The following is a 20,192-nucleotide window of genomic DNA, read 5'->3' on the forward strand; positions in this document are numbered from 1 at the left end:
TGAAGAAAGCTTGAGTTAGAAGCTTGAGAGTGTGGTCACCTTGGATTGCTCTTGACTTTTTTCAGAGATTCCAGCTACGTGCTTTCGACACGATCGCCGACATTTGACCGGCTCCTCTGGTGCGAGTAGACATCGCTGAGCTTCGTTTGCACGATCCACAGAGCGAATTTGTCGAGCCTGAGCACGCGGCGGGATTGAGAGAGAGATTGGGCTCTTGTTCTTCTAGAGACGGGGAGGAAGGGAAAAGATCGCTGGCAGTGCACAACGAGAGTGGACTTGAGCCCGGCCTACGCATTTCGGAGATGCGAGCACATAATCTACCAGAAACCATCGCCATCACAAACGAAGCCTCCAGATCTGGAAATTCCAACTGAAAACCTGCTTATAAACAGTGGGCTTAAATATTTTTTTGCTCAAAGTGCTTTTTCGTGTGCTCTTACCAAACATCCAGTTTTATACTTCCCAACGCGCGGGCCTCGTTTACGCTGCCGGAGTTTCTGTTCACGGCAGGCAATGGTGTTGGTTTCCATCCACCTCGCATTGCCTTGGAACAATGGAATGTTGGAAAGTCGCCACTCAAACACTTAAACGTTGAGGGTCTCGCATGTGCAGGAGGAAAGATGACGCTGGTGGTGAGCAGCGAGATCTGAGTGGAGGTTTTGGTGGACGAGATTTTCTGCTAGCGATGGGATAGGCACACTTGTGCCTTTCGGATTGTCATTTATTTATTGACCAGTTTCTATTCTTGGAATCGCGAAGTCCACGAAGGCGAAAAGATTTCATGCTAAGCGAGCGCTCTACTTAACAGGAAGATGAAAATGCAAAAAGCTTTTACCATTTTCACAAACAGAGCTATCCCCGTTTTGCTCTACTCCTGTCTCGAACCTAAAGTATCGAACAGTGTTTCAAGGGCTTTTGATGGTAGTGGTGGAGTGTCGCTGTTTCCAATGCTCAGAGGTATCCAAATCCTGGCCATTCTCAAGCTCAGGAAGAAAGAGTCTAACATTTCCTGGGACATGAGTGTGCACCTGGAGGCTTAAACTTATGTTCACTATACATGTATTGTTGTTATTTTTTATGTTATTATTTTGTTGTTATTTATGTTAATTTACAATTGTAAAGTTTGTAAATATATGTATGCATATATATGCTAGGTAATACATTAATTATAATACTATACCATCCATTTAGGACTAAATTAGTCCATCCATTTTTGTATATAATTCATATACCTATTCATATATTTTGAACACTCACATTGGTAAAGGTGAGGAAAGGCAACTTTTTTTTGTAATCTAGTATTCAAGATGCATTTGATCTAGTGTTTAGGATATTGTTCTTTGTTTTTATTTTTTCATTCTTTTTTAAATCTAGATTTTTATTAGCTTTTTGCAAGATCTAAAACTCTAATTGTAGTTGTGCTTAGATTTACTCTTTCTTTTTATTTTTATTGAATTTTTTTCTTCTTCTACTATGCCATGTCATCATCAATCAAGGAATATGTTATTTGAGATTGTTAATGTTACTCCATTGGATCAAACCTTTAATGCTATGGGGTATAATTATATTGGTGTTCTTGGTGTGTTGCTATCTCAAAATTTTATAGGTGATTATATAATTTGTTCTGTTCTCGGTATTATGCCATCTTTTGTTGATATGAAACATGATTGTGACATCAATTGGTGAATTATAGATGATGTAATCTAGTTTTTGGCAAATGTTCAAGGATCTAATTTATAAGTATGAGCTTGAGTGAATTCTAGATTGTTTTGAGATTTTGCGAGATAAGTGTTAATCCTTTAATTTCTTATTTGATCCTTTTATTTTTACCTTTTGTTCTTTTTGAATTATTTATTTATTTTTTGATTTGAACCACCTTTTTTTATTTCTGATATTTCTTCCTCATTTGTAATGTTTCCTTTTCATAGCACATGGATCATTTGTGACTTTTATCATTCTCATTCTCAATCTAGTGTCCATCTTCTACTCCACTGCAATGAGTTATGGCGAGGCTTGGCTTGGATTGATCTTCAGAAGGCGTGGCTAGTGGAAGTGAATGCTCCTGCCTAGCATGGAAAGCTGGTATTGTGTTCTCCCGCAACGAGTTTGGCACCAGCCTTGAGATTGGGAGGTATTTGGCAGGCGAGGAGGGAGTGAGCACCGAGTACGAAGGGACCACCTTGCTGCGAGAGGAAGAAAATCAAAGTAGCCGTTGATTATGCAATCAACATTTTCAATGTGACACTTTTAAAAAGGTCATGGTCAAACTATTTGCTTAATGTTTAAGCTTTAGACTGGTCGTAAATATGAGCAAGGATAATTCAACCATGTCAGAACGCAGGACGTATTCATTTAGAAACTCATGCTTGAGCTAGACAAACCTCTGTTCTCAGCTGGACAAGAAACTAAGAAAAGACCAAAGTGAAGTTGCTGTTTTGGAAAGATTCGCAGCTTATTAATTTAAAAAATTTACAACTGTATTAACGTCTTGATCGTCTTGTCCCGGAGTAGATTTCTAGGATCCTAAAAACTCGACCCTATAGCAGGAGATGTCACGCCTACTGATCAGTACGTAAGCATTTGCCAAAGAAAACTTACAATGTGCTCGTGACAAAGTTCGTGAGTTACAGGAGGAAAAGCTTGACGGTTTTGAGGGCCTCCCTTTGCCTTGTTCCATCAGCACTGGCTCCAGTAGCATTCTCTAAATTTCTATTTTCGAAGTTCTGTTCCTTGTCAAAATCCATTTAGATATTCCCTTGTCTGAGAAACCTTGTTGCCCTACAATATTATTGCGACAGTGTTCCTGGGGTCGTTTGCATCAAAGCGACAGGATGGGAAAATCCAGCAAGATGGAAAGCCAAATGGCACTCAGAGCCGCACGACTAAGCCATCAACTCGGCTTAGAGCTGATTGAGCGTGACTTGTGGTAACCTTGAGCGCGAAGAATCTACAAAGACCAATTAGACAATGATAATGATCTCCACATGGCAAACTGTCCTGTTTCGTTTTATTAATATATCACAGAGAATACTTATGCTTCTTGATGGGCACCACAAGACTATAAACAGTATATAGATAAATTTATCATCACCTTTCAATGTTCCAGTGGAAGGCAAAAATTTGCTACATTGACAAAAGTACTTGGAATCCAAAGCATCTAGCTTTTAGATATTTATTAATTTTATTGTAGTTTGTATATAAAGTCTTTGTTTCCCTGATTGTCTCTTTTCAGAAATTGAGATTAAAAAATATCAAGACAATAGATAGCTGTTATTTTCAAGTAAATGAAGGTCACGAGGGGCTATGATTTGATTATTATTTAGAAAGGTGTTTTAGCTTGAAGCAGGGGACATCTTGGCTCAATTGACACAGTCTGGATATTAGAAACCAAAGGTGTTATCTGCAGCCTCTACAGCCTTCTTTTTGGCGTCTGGGTTCATCTTGTCAATGACCTCCTTGCGTGGCTTAAACTTACGGAAGGTGAACTCTGCAAATAGAACAAAAGGAGCGTGCAGTCTTCAGTGGTTTACATTAGACACCTCACCTCCAATGATGCCATTGGAATCCTCCTGATGGAACACAATACGGTTGCTATCAGACCAAGCAAAGAGTTTGATGCGGTACACCTGTACTCATAAGCATGAGCTGTGACTGAAATACGAAGGGCAGCCTGGGCACAAACCTTGAAGTACGGGTTTTGCATGTCAGGGTACCTTAAGACCCCGATGTCAATTATGGTCTTCTCATTGGTGCTCATGCTTGGCAAAGAAATTTTCAAAGCTGGTAATGGTCGCCCCTGACTGAGCAACAATTTCCCCAAGAACTTTAGTGTCGATCTTGGTTGATTTCAAGACGTCCTCATCTGCGATGAGATTCACAAACCAAACCTGAACCTGTGACGAGAGAAGGCCGCAAAGGTTAATAGAGCTCTTCCATAATACATAACTTCTATTACCGCTTTCACAGTAGCTGGGTCCGGTGACCCGTCAAACTTGAAATCGCTAGAGCTTTTGTTGAGAAACTTGTCAGCTCTGCTAACCCCATCGCCCATTGGCTCAACCAGGGGATTTTGCATGAACATGGAGTTGACCTTCTCCCAAGTTCGCTCTTCTGGTGGCACTTTGGCGAGGAGAGTGGTGGTTCCCGAGATGCAAACCTTGAGAACCTCATCCATCTTCTTCACTGTTTCTGCATTCAATGCCCCAAACGATGGTGCCAGGTTGGTGTGGAGGTAATCCTCGGAACTCTTGGAACGCACATCAATCTGGAGCATTCCACAAGGAGTTAAGCACTGCTTTGGGCAAGACAGGTTCCACTTTACCTTGCTGAAATCAAAATTCGCCACAATGTCACCAATCTCCTTCAATGAACCGAAGGCGAGCATTGTCGCCATGGTTGCCATTGCAATTCACCTTCAGAAGAGGTATGTACACCAGAAGAAGACTCCATTTTTATAATGGGCTAAATGAGTTAGTTTAGTGCAGAAAACATGGTTAACCAAAATGAAAGTATAGCTTGACGTGCTGCATGACTTCGTCATACATATACCTCCAAAAATGCATACCCGGTTAAAAAACAAAAGGTGATTAGGTGGATTGAGCGTTCTGAAAGATTAGTTTAGTGCAGAAAACGAGTTCGGTGCAGGAAACGCATTTACACCAAACAGAAAACGCCAAGCCTCCTTCGGTGCAGTAGTCCCAATATAGCTTGACCCAAGAAAATCAGGTACGCATATGCTTTTAGGGCATGATAAACTGCCGTACATTGCTTTGGGTAGATTGCAGCGTCCTCTCCTTGCCAAATGCGTAGACGACTTCCGCATTGCGTCGCAAAGGAACCAGTGCTTGTGGAAAACCACGGGTCCACTAAGTCAACTTTCACAGCATCGTCTCAGGAGAGTTCATTCAGCTTTAAAAAAGTTTAAACTTTAAAAACCTTTGTGAAGGAAATGGGTGAAATCACACACTGATCAGGGGAGAGTTCCTAGATTGGGAGCCTGACTTTGAAGGCAGGATAGGGAGGTGTTGCGGGCATTTGTTTTTCAATCCTAGCATGTTATGATCCTATTTTTTACACTTTAAGTTAACTGGTTAAAGGGGTAATCATTTGATTGTAAGGTTTCTTCTTTATCCTATTATCTTGACCTGTTATGTAACAATGTTTTTTTATCCTATTATCCTGACCTGGTGCTTAACAATTTTCCCCTCATCAGGAAATAAATTGCAATCATAATTAAGTTACCCTTTAGTTACCATGGTCCTTTTTTAGTGTTTATTAAACTTTGGTTTTCCTTTTAGATCCATTATGTTAAGTATTCTTTCAAAATATTTTTGCCCCACTTGTTAACAATAGGATCTTATCTGTTACACCTTAAAACCAACTGACTAAAAGGGTGTTTAAGGCTCTTTCTTTATCATATTATCCTGACCTAGTGCCTAAGTTTAGCTTTTGACCCATGACTTTGAAAAAAATCAGATAATCATTTCATATGCTTTTAAGGCATGATAAACTATTCAACTTAAAAAACAGTTTAAGCTTTAAAAACCTGACATTAGTGCTGGGTTTTGAGGGTGACTAACAAATCAACGTAGCCGTAGATTAATTGCTGAGTTCAAGTATGAAAATCAACGATAACATTTCCAATGACTGAAGACTATGTTGACTAAAAATTGACTTTTAGCGAAGTTCTACGGTCAAACTATTTGCTTAATTAGACTCACGCTTCTGAATTGTACAGGTCAAGAAGAAATCCTACCTTCGTAGAAACGATCAGCTTTGCAAGATGGCACGGCCCAAGTTGGATGCCAGCGCCAATCTCAGGCGATCCACAGCGCCAGGCTCTGCAGTGCTTAGGATGTCGTCCTCTAGCCGGTCCCTGGCGAGGAAGAGTTCCTGGAGGCAGCAGAGTAGCGTGTTTGTTTCGGACTCGCTAACCAGCACTTGCTCCGGCCATTCCAGCAGCTCCACCTGATCGATCGGAAGTTTAGAGTGTAAACGAGATGTGAGAACAGCTCCATACCGATTCTTGGAGCAAGGACAGCCAGAATTTACGTGGAAAGGTTCCAGATTTTAGAAGCTGCAAGCCGGGGTATTAGCGAGCAAGAAGAAGTTCCGAACGGATTGGTAACCTGGAGAAGAGAGGTCACCGCTGCTCTGCCAAGCGCAGCGAGGTTTTCCGTGTAGGAAGCCTCTCTACGACGCAGATCTCTGATGTTTTGCAGGGCTGCCTTAAAGCTTTTGTACCTGCGTGAGGCTGGAAGTGAGCTCCGGATAGTTTCGCAACTGTATGAAGTGAGTACCTTGCTAGGAACGACAGGCCTTGATGCTTCGTTGCTCCCGAGCCAAGGATGTCACAGAGACCCTCAAAATGCTGGCACGGGAAAAGAGCGTTAAAAGTGTGCGTGTATCAAATAAAACGTAAGACTGCTACCTCGAGATTATCCAGACTATCAGCTTCACCAGACGTTATTGTGTTCAAAATCTGATCCGCAAGAGTAGAAAGTCTCTGCTCGTCTCGGGCCAATTGAAGCCACATTATCCCTTGGCCCTTCTTTCCATGCTTTAAACTATGAACACCAACAGCCTGGAAGACATAAAACACAGGTGAGAACCCCAAGCCTGGAAAGGAAGAGGATACTAAACCCTGGCGATGGCTGTGCTGACGGTATCAAGTTCATAGAGGCGGCATATCTCTAGTGCCTGTTGCACAAAATTCACATTAAGATTCAAGAAAACGTCACACCAAGACCAACCTTCAATGCCAGTTTCTGATTGGAACAACTCTGCTTCATTAGGAGAGCTTCAAGCATTCCCAGGCCTTGCTTTGGGCAAGCCGCGAGGTAAACAGGTGCTAGCTGAGATAATTGTTAGACAGACATCAAGAAGAAAGAAATCAACGATATACCTGCCAGGTTAAGCTGTGCGAAGACAGTACTTGAGAATAAACCAAACGATGGAGTTCTTTCAAGCTCAAGCCGCCTAGAGTTTGCCTGTCTTCTTCAAGAAGAGATCGAACGTCCTCCCCTTTTGCTATCAGGAGATCATCAACATGCGCCATCATCCTGATAGAAAATTTATATAAATATTCGACATTGAGAAGTTCTTACCAGGCATTGAAAACCTTCGAACAATTCGCCAAGAGTATCTGCATAGTACTAGATTAAACTCCATTGTGACGGGGACGAGCATTTACCTCGGTGTCGTTGCTGATAATTGCAGATAAAAGTTCTTGAAGGTCTTCGTCCCCAGAACTTTTCAATCCTTTGCACTTGGAAGCTATGCTACGCATTCCATCTAAGACCTGCACCCGATAATTGCAAGTGAACTTAGCACACTACACAGTTCATACATACCAAAGAAAAAGGTATCAGATGTAGGAAATGCGCCACCAGCAGCTCCATCCAGTGAAACGTAGAGAGCTGTAGAACATCAACGTTTCCCAATAGCACCTGTATTAGCTTCTTAAGACCAAGAAGCGTCCCACGGTGGTTGCATTCCGCCCAAAACACACTACTTTCAAGCTTGGAAACCTGACTTCGCCATTTTTCTCTCGCCTGCATGTAATAAAATCTGAGAAACTAAAAACTTTGCTGCAACAACATCAAACCTTAGAAAAGTCAGGCTTAAAACCTATAGCAACACCAGGACTTCCATCAGGGAGCCTCGGGCGCAGCCGCGGCATTTGCATAATGAGCAGTGTAACTGCTTCTACGAGGCCATTTTCAGTCTGCCAAGACATAAAAAAGCATCCGGAAGTTAACCCAAGTCAACAAAACAGCATGGAGAAAGAAACCTGCCGGTCATCAAGCTGATCCAATCGATACGATCCATGCATCCGCAAGAACGCTATCTGGAAGATTAAGATTTACCAATGGAACTTACACGCACAGTTTTACAACTTACAACAACGTCAAGCCATCCGACTGACAAGGCCGAGGCCATTGCATCCCAGTAAGCTACATCGTCTTCGGGAAACTGCAAGTGCAAGTTAAAAATTGATACACAAAGAGAAAACAAAAAGCTGCAAGACTTCGAACTTACTTGAATCTCGGAAAGCTTCCGCTGGAACGACACTACCTTGGAATGTACAGTGTCTTTATCACTCAAGAGGACTTTGTCATACTCCTGCAAAGCTCACAGGCAAATCAATCATAAGTCAAGAAAAAACTCACTGCTTCTTACCGCTAGCCAGTCTACAAGACGTTCCGGAAGCCACCATGTCGCGCTTCTGTCCACATAGAAAACTTCTATGAGCTCCCACACAGCCTTAAGCATCGACGTCTTCTCCTCCTGCAAGAAAAAAAAAAAAAATCAAATAAATCTTTCACATCATCCTCTCACGCATGATACAATGGCTAACCTTGCCTTGAATGGGCTGGTCGAGAACGCTGCGAATGCTCTTGCTATACTCTAATACATGCTCCCACCTGCGATCACACCTAGCGTTTCTAGAGAAAAAAGAGAAGAATTTTTCATACCAGTCGCCTGGGTTGTAGCCCAATTGCCGCTGGTTCTGGAGAAGAGCAAAAGCCGGGAGAGAATCATACGCCAGTCGCCGCCTCTCGGCATCCCATCCTTCTCCCAGATGAATCTCCGTGACTCTTCCACCGCCTCCCACAGCATTCTCGATGTAGGAGAGCTGGAGCTGGTTCCCATTGCTCCACGACACCCACAATCGCCCTGGATCCCTCAATCCGCCCGGTACGCTGTAGATTACCGCGGCCGAGGAGCTGGAGGACCCATCGCCACCGGCATTTCGCTCCCCGTTCTCCAGCTCCTCGAGGCGCCGGATCCCCGGCATCGCGCGCTCCACCCAAAGCTAAAACCCTAATACGCTGGATCAAATCCCAGCCGTTGAAATTAGGGTTCTTGGGCGTGTGGTCTGGTGAAAACCGCCCAGGAATGCTCACCCGGGCTATCGATCGATCCGATCGGGATGGAGTACAATGTAGTGCTGCTGGTGATCGTGGTGCTCCTCACTCTGCTCGTCTTCGCGATCAATATCTACATTCTCATCAGGTACCAGCATCCGGATGACTCGAATCAGGCATATCTTCCCAAGATCATCGTCGTGATTGGGCTTAGCATTGCTCAACTCTCGATCCTGATGCTCCCGGCGGACGTCGCGAATCGCCATTCCTGCGAGAAGAATCTCTACGTCGGGGCGTGTAAGCTCACTCTCCCGATGAAGCAGCTATGGTGGGCGGTTTACATCATCGACACTGTGCTTGTCTATCTCGTCATTCCCTTCGCGATCTTCTTCTACGAGGGCGATCAGGAGAAGTAATCTTCCATCTCTTTGTAGAACACTCGATCGACCGAGCTCCTCCTAGAGTTTCTTAAGTTCTTTCTATTCCTCCATGATCTCAAAAACTTTCTTTGTTCTTGGTGATTTCCAGGACTGTGACACAAAGGATAAAGAACGCTCTCTTGTGGGTGGTGATACTCCTCACTGTCTTTTGCCTCCTCCTTGGAATTCTCTATGGTAAGAAGCTCTTTTCTATCTTTCGTTCTTAAACTCTTTTTCTACGTGATTGCTTGAAGCTGTGATCGGCTATGCCGATTTCACCGTGAGACGTCTTTCATCCACGACGTTGGCGTTCACCAATGATTTTAGCTCGCTCAATGCAAAGGCTCCGTGCTTGTTTCCGGCTGGTTTCTCATTGTCTTCGAATGTTACTCTCATGGTAAGTTCTTAGCGCTTTTCTCCTTGTTTTTTTTTTTTTTGTTTTTTTGTTTTTTTGTTTTTTTGCATTGATCTGGGCAATGTTTTATAATAGTGTGCAGCTTATACGTCTGGATCTCTGGTTAAAACTACGTGGTCTGTGCGTGCGCCCTTCCCGACTTACGTGATCGCGTTAAATACAATAATAGGATCAATACTCTTCACGGTAATGTCGTTTGTGTTCTATTTTCTAGAAGATGTGATTTTCTTCCTGCAGATGTTTGGCGGTGTTGGAATGGCAACATTACCACTGAGCCTCATATTTGCTTTCAAAAACAGGCCCAAGTGTGTTATTACTCGTGCTCAATACGTAAAGGTGTGTGTGTGTGATTTGTTCTCGTTTCTTGCAACTAATATCTTCAAGGTGATGGCTTTGCAGGAGGCGACTGATCTAGCCAAGCGCTCTAACGAGCTAAAAGCGGCGACTTTGGGCCTCCAACGCGAAGAGAGAGGTGGGAAGAAAGGACGGAAGTTTCGAAAAAATGTGAAGAAAGTCCAGCAGGTCAGCACCACTGCGCACAGAAACAAAAGCAAATGGTGGACGTGATCGTGTTGACAAACGCATATGTGTAGCTCGATTCAGGAGCTTGTCTTTTTGGAAGATGATGTTGAAGCTCTGAACGAGGCATTCCCACAGGGAGAGAAGGTACCGTTCTAGTTTACCATCTAAGTTTTTGTGCTGATTCTACTGCTGGTTTTCTCTCAGGCAGACACATCCTGGGCTCTTACGGTTCTCTTCTACCTAGCCAAGCTTGTTTTTGGCATTGTCGGGTAAGAAAGTCCTTTTAAGTCTTGAGAAAAAGATTCAGTCTTATTATTTCTCTTGTTGCAGTTTGGCTTTGTCTATAATTTGGCTTCTCCACATCATTGTTTTCATGCTTGTCAATCCTCCAGCTTTTCCGTTTCTGAACCAAGTCTTTATTCAGCTTGACAGTGCCTGGGGTACTTTCTGTTGATGCGATCTCTAGACCTGAATAGTTTCCTTCCTTTCAGGCTTGCTAGGAACTACCGCGTTTGCAATTTTTTGCTACTACCTCGTCATGTCTGTCATATCTGGAGAGATGCATCTGGGAATGAGGCTTCTTTTTCTTTCCATTCATCCAATGAAGTAAGCATTTTTTTAAAAAATGCATTTTCTAGAATGTAATGGTTTTTATTATGAAACTATAGGTACCAAGGCACGCTCATGAACTCGTTTCTTTTCAACGTGGCCATTATCCTTCTATGTTCAACAAGGTATCGTAGTTTTAACATGGTTTTTAGCAAGCTCAAAACTGTTTGCAGCGTGATTCAATTCTGCACGAAAGCCTTTTCATTGTACGCCGAAGCTACTGCCGCTCAGGAAATATTTGGCCACTCGCTTGAGTCATTGAGAGGTTTGAAGTATCTCTTCATGTACGGCTTGCTTTGTTTCAGTTCCTGGCTTGTTTGTTTTGATCGATTAACTCGGCCTTCGTATGGCTGTTGCAGATTCAACGTTTTCCAAATAGCATTCATCGTGTTTGCGTTTTTGAGCTTCCTTTGCTACTGGACATGCGTAAGTTTTCCCTTGAACATTCCTGGGAACTATCTGACGAGCACGGGAATAAACTCAGGGTAAAAAGCGACAAAGGAAGACAAAGTTTACTATCGAACGGGACAAGAAGGAAAAAGAGAAGAGGGACAAGAAGAAGAAGAAAAAGAAGGAAGAAGTGTGAGAACTACACACACGAGGTAACAAAACACATTCTTTACAACTCGCTGGGGTAATAACGTGAACAACACAGGGAAAATAGAAGCTTTCGGGATGAGCACAAATGGATGCAATCCATTGAGGGCTTTTGGGATGAGTATAGAAGTTACTCAAAAGGCAAAGTTGGAAGGTTTACACGTTTCAACTGTGGCATCTGGCAGCGCGTATATAAGCCGAGGCAGGCACTGCAAGGCAAGGTATCTAGATCTCTTTCGTTTTTTCGCGTTCCTGGTTTCCACTCTAGTGTTTGCTCGATCGATTGATCGCTCTCTCGGCGATGGCTACTGCGATCTCGCGCGCTCTTGTCATCGCGCTGCTGCTCGCGGCCGCGATGCTAATGGTCGTGGAAGGAAGTGCGAGGATGGCCGCCAAGAAGAATGCTGATCACGATGGAGATGACGACGATCGGGAGTGGGACGAAATCCATGCTCAGAATCGTCACGACGATGACGATCCCCACCACTACTACCGCCACCGCCACCGCTGCCACCATGGTTACTGCCCGCACTATAGTTCTAGCGCTGAAACTGGCAAAGCTGGTGGAGCCGACGTTAACTCCAGTGGTGGTGACACCGCCGCGAAAGTCAACGCCGAGGGTGACAATTGAAAGTTACTCCGAAAAGTCAAGCCATGTACTGAGTTGTATATAGGGAAATAAACAATGAATAAAATCAACTGCGTTGCAATGTTTATCTTTATGGCATCTTGCTGTCCAGCATTTTATGTCAAGTTGCAAGTTTTTACATCGCCATTGTAGTCCAAATATTTATGCCATTCGGACTCTCAATAAAACCACAGATAAAAAAGAAGTTACAAGAGAGAACCACAGGAAAAGAAAAAAAAAAAACTCTCAAGAAGAGTGGAGAGAACCACAAGAAAATAAAATCGGGCTCAATGACACTATCAATGGCAATTCCTAATTCTCGTGCTCTTCTCCTTGTGCTGATCACTGCTGCCATTTAATAGTGACAGGAACTGCGAGGATGGTAATCTTCAAGCTCAAGACCACCCACACCACCACCAACACGCTCTTGCATTGGATGATCTTAGTGAAGCTCAACACGACTATAACTACTACTACTACCACTAATTATGGAGGTGACGCCACAGCCACGGCAGCTACTACCATGGTCCTGCAATAAGAACGCCAGCGTCCACGCCAGCGGTACCGGTGGTCAGGCAGTCAACTCCGGTCGCCCCAATGCCAATGGCGGCGAGCAAGTTGCGTTGCGGCTGGCAAAAGTCAAACGGCGGGCTAGTCACTTGGTTTTGACTGTGAAAATAAATAATTTCAGTTCCGCGTCCCATTTCTCGTGATAAACGAGCGCGCCTGGAAGGACGGGATATGCCACGTGGGCATATTCCTTGAGGAATATGCCCCAACATGCCAGGAATAAAAGGCTTTAGTATTTTAGGGTGGTCCAAAAATTTGGGGCCTGGGCCTCTGGAGTGGCGAGAGGGCAGGATCGAGCGAGAGCGAGCGAGCGAACGAGCGAGAATAGAGGAGTATCGAGGGGAGATGCCAATAGCGCAGCGATTGAGGATCACCAAGAGCGACACGAGCGATCAAATTGCCTTGTTTGATCATGGCGATGGCGGCGACAACAGTGGTAGGAGGCGATCGTTCGATTACACAAGCCTCAGCGATCTCATGTCCAGCCGCGTAAAGAAGCAGCAATCCCAGCACCAATCTCTCAAGAATCCCAGCCCCTCTCCAAGGATTCCCATCAAGAACAGGCTAGTGGAGCAGGCCGCCAAGGCCTACCTCCGCCCATCGTCTCCACCGACAGCAAAAGCGAGGAACTCCGCCAAGTGCTCTCCCTCGAGCTGCGCCTGGCGGAGCTACATCAGGATCCCGTTTGATGCCTGCCGCGCGCTCTTCGTGTGGCTGGATCTTCGCAATCTCTTCCGGCCTCTCAAGTGGCAAGCGTTTGCGACGACGAGGATGCGATGAGTCTCGACCGACGGCGCAAGAGTTTGATCGATCCAAAGTCGTGGGCTCACGAGGAAACCGCAGTGGAGGAGTTTTCCATCCATAGCTCTCTCGCTCGGCGCCGTCGAGGAGAAGGCAAAAGGTTGTCGTGTACAAAAAGACGTTTTCTCCTGTATAAATGGAAGCATTCATTAAATGATCACAGACTGTGTAGCGTGTTTTCTTTGCGGATCTGTTTCACGTACCTCTGAAGGAGTCAATCGAAACTTCGCCAGAGCGTAAAAACCAAGTTTTTTCAGATCATCGCTGGAGAAGAAAGATCAAACTCTATAAACAAAAGAGCTTACACTCATTGGAGATTCGCCTCAATGATCGCGCGCGCTGGAAAAACAATGGATTATACGACTTGTGGTAGCGTGAAAACTTGGAATCCCTGTTTGATTCACGGCGAGGTGTCCAAAAATCTTCAAGGCCCCTGTCACACCACACGAAACATTCAAGTCAATGGGACCCAAGACAGTTTAACAAAGTGGCACACCTCCAAAGCTCTGGCGAGAGACGACGAAACCATCAAATCGCCGCGCCGCTACTTGGCTGCTGCTTGCTCGCTTTGGCTGCTGCTGTTTTCCTTGCTGCCACTGCTTCCAGAATCCAGATCCAGACCAGGAACCTCGAATCCACAGCCAAATCTGTCCACCTCCACCCGTAGCTCCATTAATTCGCTGCTGTCCTCTAGTCCCCCGAGAAACTCCCCGTGTTCTCTCTGCACGGGACGAGCTGTTTCGTGGCCGGTGTTCCTGCGGCCATGAAAGAATAAATAAAAAATACACTCCTATACGGCAACAGCGTTTTTGTTTGGACTTCTCAGTTCTGGAAAACACTCCGGCTGCCTGGAACAAATGCGACGGTGCGTAAGTCACTGTTCGAAAAGGACTGCTGGTGCTCACCAGTGAGACCAAGACGCCGCCGCAAAAATCCCACTGCAAGAGATGGTTGCTTGTTCCATCTCTTGGGCGAGCCTGAGTGTTCTTCTTTACTTACCTGATGTAAGCTGCGTGCTGTTCACTTGCTTGAATGCGACTTGCCGCGCCGCAATATGATTTGCGAGGACAATCACAACAAACCGCGAGCAGACTTCGGCCTCGCGAGATTTTTCTTGCCGGTCGCTTTCCTCTTTGGTAAAAGACCATTCCTCCGCAGGGACCCCTGAGAGAGAGAGACTTTCATGCGCCATCAACGTAACAAAAAGTCGAAAAACATAACGTACCTTTAAGACCAGCCATAAGATTAGCATGGATAAGCGCATCCTCGGCCAAAACTCGCAAGCTTTCTCCTCAGTCCGGCAAGCTCTCGTGAAAAAATCGATGCTCCAGACATCTTTTTGCCGCAAGTGTTGTATCTCCATGACTGAAATACATAAGTAGCAGTGGACTCCGAGTGAATGGACGAGAGAAACTCGTTCGTATAAGGTGCCTGCCAAGAGCTTCTTCTATCAGGTGAAGTTTTTGGATGAAATAAGTTACATACCTCTTCGTTGCCTGTTCTTCAGAAGTGTGGATCATCCACACAAGAAAGCGGCCGATTCGCCCACACACCCCTGGATCATTGTGACAATGAGGAGAAAGTTCTAAGAGCATAGTTAACGGTGGCAGCATTCTTCTTTTGGCCGAGTTGTGAGCTCCTCTTCCCTGTAACTTGTGTAAAATGCGGCTGATCTTACGATCCCGGAGCCAGCGCCTCGCAAGAACCATCAATCCCCTTCTTGGAGCTCGTGAAAATCAGCCCTCCATCGCAGTGAGCGATCAATCCACGCTCTGGCGCTATCTTTCTTCCTCAAACCCTAATCCAAATATTTTCCCTCTAGAATGAGAACGCTCCAGGTCTTGCGGGCGGGGACGATACCCTACAATCGAGCTCTGGCACTTCAGCGCAATCTCCACGAGCAGCGGCGCAGTGGCGGCATCGATGACACGCTCGTCCTGGCGCAGCATCCTCCCACGATCACGCTCGGCCGCCATACCCTAAGCCGCCACAGCCTCTCCGACGCCATTCTCACGCCCCAATCCGAGCTCCAGCGCCTCCAGATCGAGGTCCACCAGACGCATCGCGGCGGCGATGCCACATTCCACGGCCCCGGCCAGCCGATTCTCTACCCTATCGTCTCGCTCCGGGCGCTGGGGATTGGAATCCGGCTCTTTGTCGAGCGGCTGGAAGATCTCATGCTGGAAGTGGCGAGGGATTACAAGCTCCAGGCCGGAAGAATCCCTTCCCAGACAGGCTGCTGGATCGATCAGCGACGGAAGATTGGCGCGCTGGGGATCAGCGCTCCCCAGGGCGTGACGATGCACGGCCTGGCATTCAATGCCAACACCGATCTGGATGGATTTAAGCACATCGTCCCGTGTGGAATCCTGGACAAGGAGGTCACGTCGCTCGCTCGAGAGCTCGGGCAGGAGAGAGTGGATGAAAAACTAGTGGAAGAACAGCTCCTCCAAAGCTTCGTTCGTCTTATGGGCTACGAGAGAGTGGTTTCTACTGAAAACCTTGGGGAAGGGATTCGAACCGGGGACGTCCTCTAGCTTACATAAATTCCCGCCCATTTTTTGAAGCTAGGGTCGAGTTGCAATGCCTGGCAAGGTTGTGAGAATGGCGCCGCGGCAGCGGAAGAGAGAGCGCACGCCGGGGGAAGCTCTCGTCGATCGATTCCTGGCGCTGTGCTCCTCGGAAGATCGAGGTAAACTGCTGTTCAAGTTCTTGGAGCTGGAGCTCGCGGATTCTCGCAAGGAGGCCCGGATTATCAAGCGACAGATCATCCGGATGGTCCGCGACAAGATCCCGTATGCTCTCTTGTGAATCTCCTCTTTCACGACTGAAATTTGGGGGTGTTTTGGCAGCAAGTCCTCGCATCTGGCACGACACAGGTATGATCTCCATTCTTTCTTTCTGGCGCCATGGCTAACGGTGCGATCGTCAGGAAGAATGTACCCAAGGCATCGCCGGAGGAGATCATGAAGGCAAGAACGCGAGAGGAGGCGGAAACCATCGAGAACCCCGATTACCCCGACTGGTACTGTTTCAAACGATTTCATTGGGATGAAAACCTCTCCACTGCAGCCTTGATGACGAGGAGGACGCAAGGTTCGATGCCTGGTAAGACCGCGATTCGTAATAGGCAGACTATACAAATTTGATCCTTCTTTCTTTTTCCCTATATACTTTTCATTTGCTTGATCGATCAGCTATTGCCGTCTAAGCTGGAAAAGGCTGAGTGAGTTTGTCCGGCAAGAGAATCCAGAGCTCTACGGGAAACTCGATAAGGTGATACACGGAATGATAGGTGGCATGCCGGACAGCAACGATTTGTACTACCACACCGAGTAAGGACTTTGCAATTTGATCAATTGTTCGATTCGAGCTCTTCATTTTGCAGCTTTTTTGAAGGACCAGAGGGACTGTACTCTGCCTACTGCTATCTTCACCTCATGTTTCACGGGTCACAGCAGCTGGAAGACCTTCGTCCGGCTCTGATGACGGCGTTGAGGAAAGATCTGCCAAACGGCAAGAACTTAACGGACAAAGGCGTGATGAAACTTTGCCTGCGTCGACTCAATGACCGCAATGCACTGATCTTCTCCGTCCGTCTGAACTCCAGTGACTCCCAATGATCCCCGGGGTACGTTCTTACTTCCTTTGCCAGGAAGAAAAACTAATCGATTGTTTCTGCATCCTTCTCACAGGCCGAAAATCGAATGGATCCATCTGGAGGTAAGTTCTTCGCAATTAAACGAAGCTCATCGAATGCTTTGTATGGTTCTTCTCAGGCCGGGAATCGAAGTGGATCCATCTGGAGGTAAGTTCTTCGCGAAGCTCATCGATCTTTTTTCATGGTTCTTCTCAGGCCGGGAATCGAATTGATCCAGCTAGGTAGAGGTAAGTTCTGTGCAATTAAACGAAGCTCGTCGGCTCACTTTTGCTTTCCCAGGGATTAATTTTCCAGTGTTTGCCACGTCATCTTGTTCTCTCTGCCACGTGGTTTCTCGCGCATGCACATATAGCGAAGTTTTAAAGCCCTAATAGATTCTTGAGGTTTTGGCTATGGCGACGGGATTCCTGGAATGTAGGTACTGCTGAGGATGCGCGCGTCTGCTGAGGGTGATTCCATCAACTGCTAGCTTTTCCTCTGATCGTTCTCGCGGAGGTAAAAGTTTTCTCTCCTCTTCTTCTTGCGATTTAATTCTGGGTGCTTTCCAGGATGAGGAGATCGGAGCTTTTTAAGCATGTTTTTGCGGCTTACAGGGCTCGCCTGGCTTCATCCGCCACTGGCGCTGGGATTCTACGCACTGAGTCCACTAGCTGCGCTGCTCAAGATGTTCTCCGGGGCCAGCTTTACAGGTTTCTCCCTTCCAGCAATCCAGGAACGCTTGGGTTTCCGCGAGGAATTAGTTCTTGCGCTACTGCAAAGCCCGATTCGAGCAAAAGATTGATTTCCGCGGTGAGACTGGGCACCGCTCACAGCAGCAACCTTCCTCCTTTGTTTGGGAATTCGTGGAGGTCTGTGGCAAGTCTTCCTCCGGTTGGCTCTCTCCCCAATTCCATACGCTACAGCTTATATGGGTTGCTGCTGCTAACGTGCGCTGTTGGGACGTACTATGGTACTCCGTGGTCTAGGACTCAAGAGGACGAGAGCATCACCAGCAAAGAAGAGGAGACCGTGACTAATTGGAGTAACACTCACGAAGCTCATCCGAGGTACTACCATCACCCAGAGACCCTCTACGACTTGGAGAGGATTGTGAAGCTCGGGCATGTCACGACGAGGACCATCAGGCCTACTGGATCCGGCCTTTCGCCGAATGGACTGGGATTCTCCAACGAAGGGATGGTGAACATGGCACTGATGGACAAAGTCTTGGTTGTCGACGCGACGAAGAAGCAGATAACGGTACAGGCAGGAGCTAGGATTGATCAAGTGGTGGAGGCCTTAAAGCCTCACGGGTTGACTTTGGAAAATTACGCCTCTATCAAGGAACAGCAAGTAGGAGGATTTATCCAGGTATAATTTCTTATTGAGTTTTTCGACTTCCGCAAAGATAACACTCGAATTTTCCAGGTCGGAGCTCATGGAACTGGAGCAGCCATTCCACCCGGCGACGAGCGGGTGGTAAAGATGAAGGTTGTTACTCCTACCCGGGGGACGATCGAGCTTTCCGAAGAATCCGACCCGGAACTGTTTCATCTTGCTCGCTGTGGTCTCGGCACATTGGGAATCGTAGCTGAAGTTACTCTTCAGTGTGTGCCTGCCCACAAGCTTGTGGAGCAAACTCTCGTCTCCAACATGAAAGAAGTACGAAAGAATCACAAGTAAGCTTACTTTTTTGGTTTACTCCTGACTTGCTAATTTGATTAAATGTCTTTTATAGGAAGTGGCTTCAGCAAAACAGGCACCTCAGATATATGTGGATTCCTTACACGGACGTGGTCGTCGTAATCCAGAGTAATCCTCTGCTTGAAGGCCAAGAACCTCCTACCGAGAAGGAGAAAGATGACGCTGGCAAAATAAAGTCGATGATGGACGTCTATAACGATATGGTTCGAAAGCGCGGGTATGTAGTACCAATATTTCAAATGGATCTTGTATGACTGTGAGCCGTTTTCTTCAGTCAGCCGGAAACGAAAAGTGAGATGCCCCCAAAAGTTAATGCCATGGCTGGAATATGGAGTGGCACTGCTGCTGGAAGCAAAGGATCTACCGGGACGGTATACCAAGAGGCTATGACTTTCCCGGCAATGCGCGACAGAGTGCTGGCATTTGCACCTCTTGATCCCGAGCATGTCAAGCGCGTCAACAAGGCCGAAGCAACCTACTGGAGACGAAACACAGGTTATCGCGTGGGCTGGAGCCACGAGATCCTGAGCTTCGACTGTGGTGGCCAGCAGTGGGTGTCAGAGGTTTGCTTTCCCGCGGGAACAGTGGACGAGCCCGACATGAGCGACATCAAGTTTATGGAGGAGCTGCTGGAGCTGATCAGAAAGAGAAACATTCCAGCGCCAGGGCCTATCGAGCAGCGGTGGACTTCGAGTAGCAGAAGCTCCATGTCGCCAGCATCAGATCCTTCTCCAGATCGCTTGTTCTCCTGGGTAAGCAAATCTGATTTTTCCTTTCTTTCTCAAACTTGTTTGTTGTCCCATGTAGGTTGGAATCATCATGTACTTGCCGACTGAAGATCCTGCGCAGAGGCAGGCGATCACCGAGAGCTTCTTTGACTACCGTGGTGCTGTCCAAAAGAATCTCTGGGATCCGTATGGAGCGTACGAGCACTGGGCAAAAGTCGAGGTGCGTGACATTAGTTTTCAAAGATTGCGATAGATCGATCACTCACTCTTCTTTACTTGCAGATTCGAGATAAGGAGGAAGCCGAGTGGTCCCGGGAGCGGCTCAAGAAGAGATTCCCCGTGGATTCTTTCGTCAAAGCTCAGATTGAGATCGATCCCCGGGGAATCTTTACCAACGAGCTTATAGAGACACTCTTCCCGAAGTACCGCCATGTCCAAACCCAGTAAGTAGATTTGCTGACAGAGAAACAAAGATGTGATAATAAGTAATAGTTAGAATTGTAGAAGTATAAGTATGGAACCTGCCTGATTATCGATCGTCAAGACAAGATCCATCGAGAGTTTCAAAGCGAAACTTTTGTCGCTTGCTTTTTTGTTTGTAGAAGAAAAAGAAGTGTAAGTTCATACAAGCTGGTCGATCCAACGTATCCAGGGCTCTAAGATCAAGAACTCCACGGATTTTTCAATCC

General features: G+C 46.3%; 6 protein-coding genes across 8 annotated transcripts; 5 read left to right on the plus strand and 1 right to left on the minus strand.

The window, feature by feature from the left end:
• Positions 1 to 5,575: 5,575 nt before the first annotated feature.
• LOC9637784 (nuclear pore complex protein NUP85) lies at positions 5,576 to 8,839 on the minus strand. Its single transcript, XM_024678179.1, has 18 exons — positions 8,478 to 8,839; positions 8,360 to 8,426; positions 8,182 to 8,289; positions 8,041 to 8,124; positions 7,903 to 7,974; positions 7,793 to 7,849; positions 7,607 to 7,726; positions 7,353 to 7,553; positions 7,193 to 7,300; positions 7,107 to 7,144; positions 6,905 to 7,061; positions 6,753 to 6,854; positions 6,643 to 6,699; positions 6,431 to 6,583; positions 6,300 to 6,370; positions 6,129 to 6,243; positions 6,020 to 6,076; positions 5,576 to 5,967 (listed from the first exon to the last, which is right to left on the minus strand). The coding sequence occupies exons 1-18, from the start codon at positions 8,798 to 8,800 to the stop codon at positions 5,770 to 5,772; spliced, it is 2,088 nt and encodes a 695-aa protein (XP_024533947.1). The 5' UTR covers positions 8,801 to 8,839; the 3' UTR covers positions 5,576 to 5,769.
• A 1-nt stretch (position 8,840) lies between these two features.
• LOC9641369 (LIMR family protein SELMODRAFT_432208-like) lies at positions 8,841 to 11,674 on the plus strand. The gene is made up of 14 exons (XM_024678181.1): positions 8,841 to 9,282; positions 9,399 to 9,484; positions 9,544 to 9,686; positions 9,780 to 9,890; positions 9,942 to 10,040; positions 10,104 to 10,226; positions 10,308 to 10,370; positions 10,431 to 10,495; positions 10,557 to 10,666; positions 10,718 to 10,832; positions 10,895 to 10,960; positions 11,009 to 11,119; positions 11,195 to 11,261; positions 11,320 to 11,674. Exons 1-14 carry the CDS (start codon positions 8,936 to 8,938, stop codon positions 11,419 to 11,421), a joined length of 1,608 nt encoding a protein of 535 aa, XP_024533949.1. The 5' UTR covers positions 8,841 to 8,935; the 3' UTR covers positions 11,422 to 11,674.
• A 1,166-nt stretch (positions 11,675 to 12,840) lies between these two features.
• On the plus strand, positions 12,841 to 13,591 carry LOC112347462. Its single transcript, XM_024678384.1, has one exon. It carries the CDS (start codon positions 12,841 to 12,843, stop codon positions 13,408 to 13,410), a length of 570 nt encoding a protein of 189 aa, XP_024534152.1. The 3' UTR covers positions 13,411 to 13,591.
• Positions 13,592 to 14,921: 1,330 nt separating this feature from the next.
• Positions 14,922 to 15,978, plus strand: LOC9637785 (octanoyltransferase). Its single transcript, XM_002973064.2, has one exon. The coding sequence runs from the start codon at positions 15,255 to 15,257 to the stop codon at positions 15,966 to 15,968; it is 714 nt and encodes a 237-aa protein (XP_002973110.1). The 5' UTR covers positions 14,922 to 15,254; the 3' UTR covers positions 15,969 to 15,978.
• Positions 15,979 to 16,014: 36 nt separating this feature from the next.
• LOC112347342 lies at positions 16,015 to 16,620 on the plus strand. Its single transcript, XM_024678058.1, has 4 exons — positions 16,015 to 16,226; positions 16,284 to 16,310; positions 16,364 to 16,456; positions 16,504 to 16,620. Exons 1-4 carry the CDS (start codon positions 16,015 to 16,017, stop codon positions 16,541 to 16,543), a joined length of 372 nt encoding a protein of 123 aa, XP_024533826.1. The 3' UTR covers positions 16,544 to 16,620.
• Positions 16,621 to 17,126: 506 nt separating this feature from the next.
• Positions 17,127 to 20,150, plus strand: LOC9637786 (L-galactono-1,4-lactone dehydrogenase 1, mitochondrial). Of its 3 annotated transcripts, XM_024678049.1 has the most exons (10): positions 17,127 to 17,154; positions 17,211 to 17,239; positions 17,288 to 17,319; positions 17,372 to 17,587; positions 17,641 to 18,442; positions 18,500 to 18,750; positions 18,810 to 18,992; positions 19,050 to 19,527; positions 19,583 to 19,723; positions 19,786 to 20,150. In XM_024678049.1, exons 5-10 carry the CDS (start codon positions 17,642 to 17,644, stop codon positions 19,948 to 19,950), a joined length of 2,019 nt encoding a protein of 672 aa, XP_024533817.1. In that variant the 5' UTR covers positions 17,127 to 17,154; positions 17,211 to 17,239; positions 17,288 to 17,319; positions 17,372 to 17,587; position 17,641; the 3' UTR covers positions 19,951 to 20,150. The 3 variants fall into 3 exon arrangements, with proteins under 3 accessions (XP_024533817.1, XP_024533819.1, XP_024533818.1); XM_024678051.1 differs by lacking the exon at positions 17,211 to 17,239 and having other exon boundaries at positions 17,128 to 17,154; XM_024678050.1 differs by lacking the exon at positions 17,127 to 17,154 and having other exon boundaries at positions 17,229 to 17,319.
• Positions 20,151 to 20,192: the final 42 nt, after the last annotated feature.

This window comes from Selaginella moellendorffii, unplaced genomic scaffold, assembly GCF_000143415.4.
Source record: "Selaginella moellendorffii unplaced genomic scaffold, v1.0 SELMOscaffold_21, whole genome shotgun sequence".
NCBI lineage: Eukaryota > Viridiplantae > Streptophyta > Lycopodiopsida > Selaginellales > Selaginellaceae > Selaginella > Selaginella moellendorffii.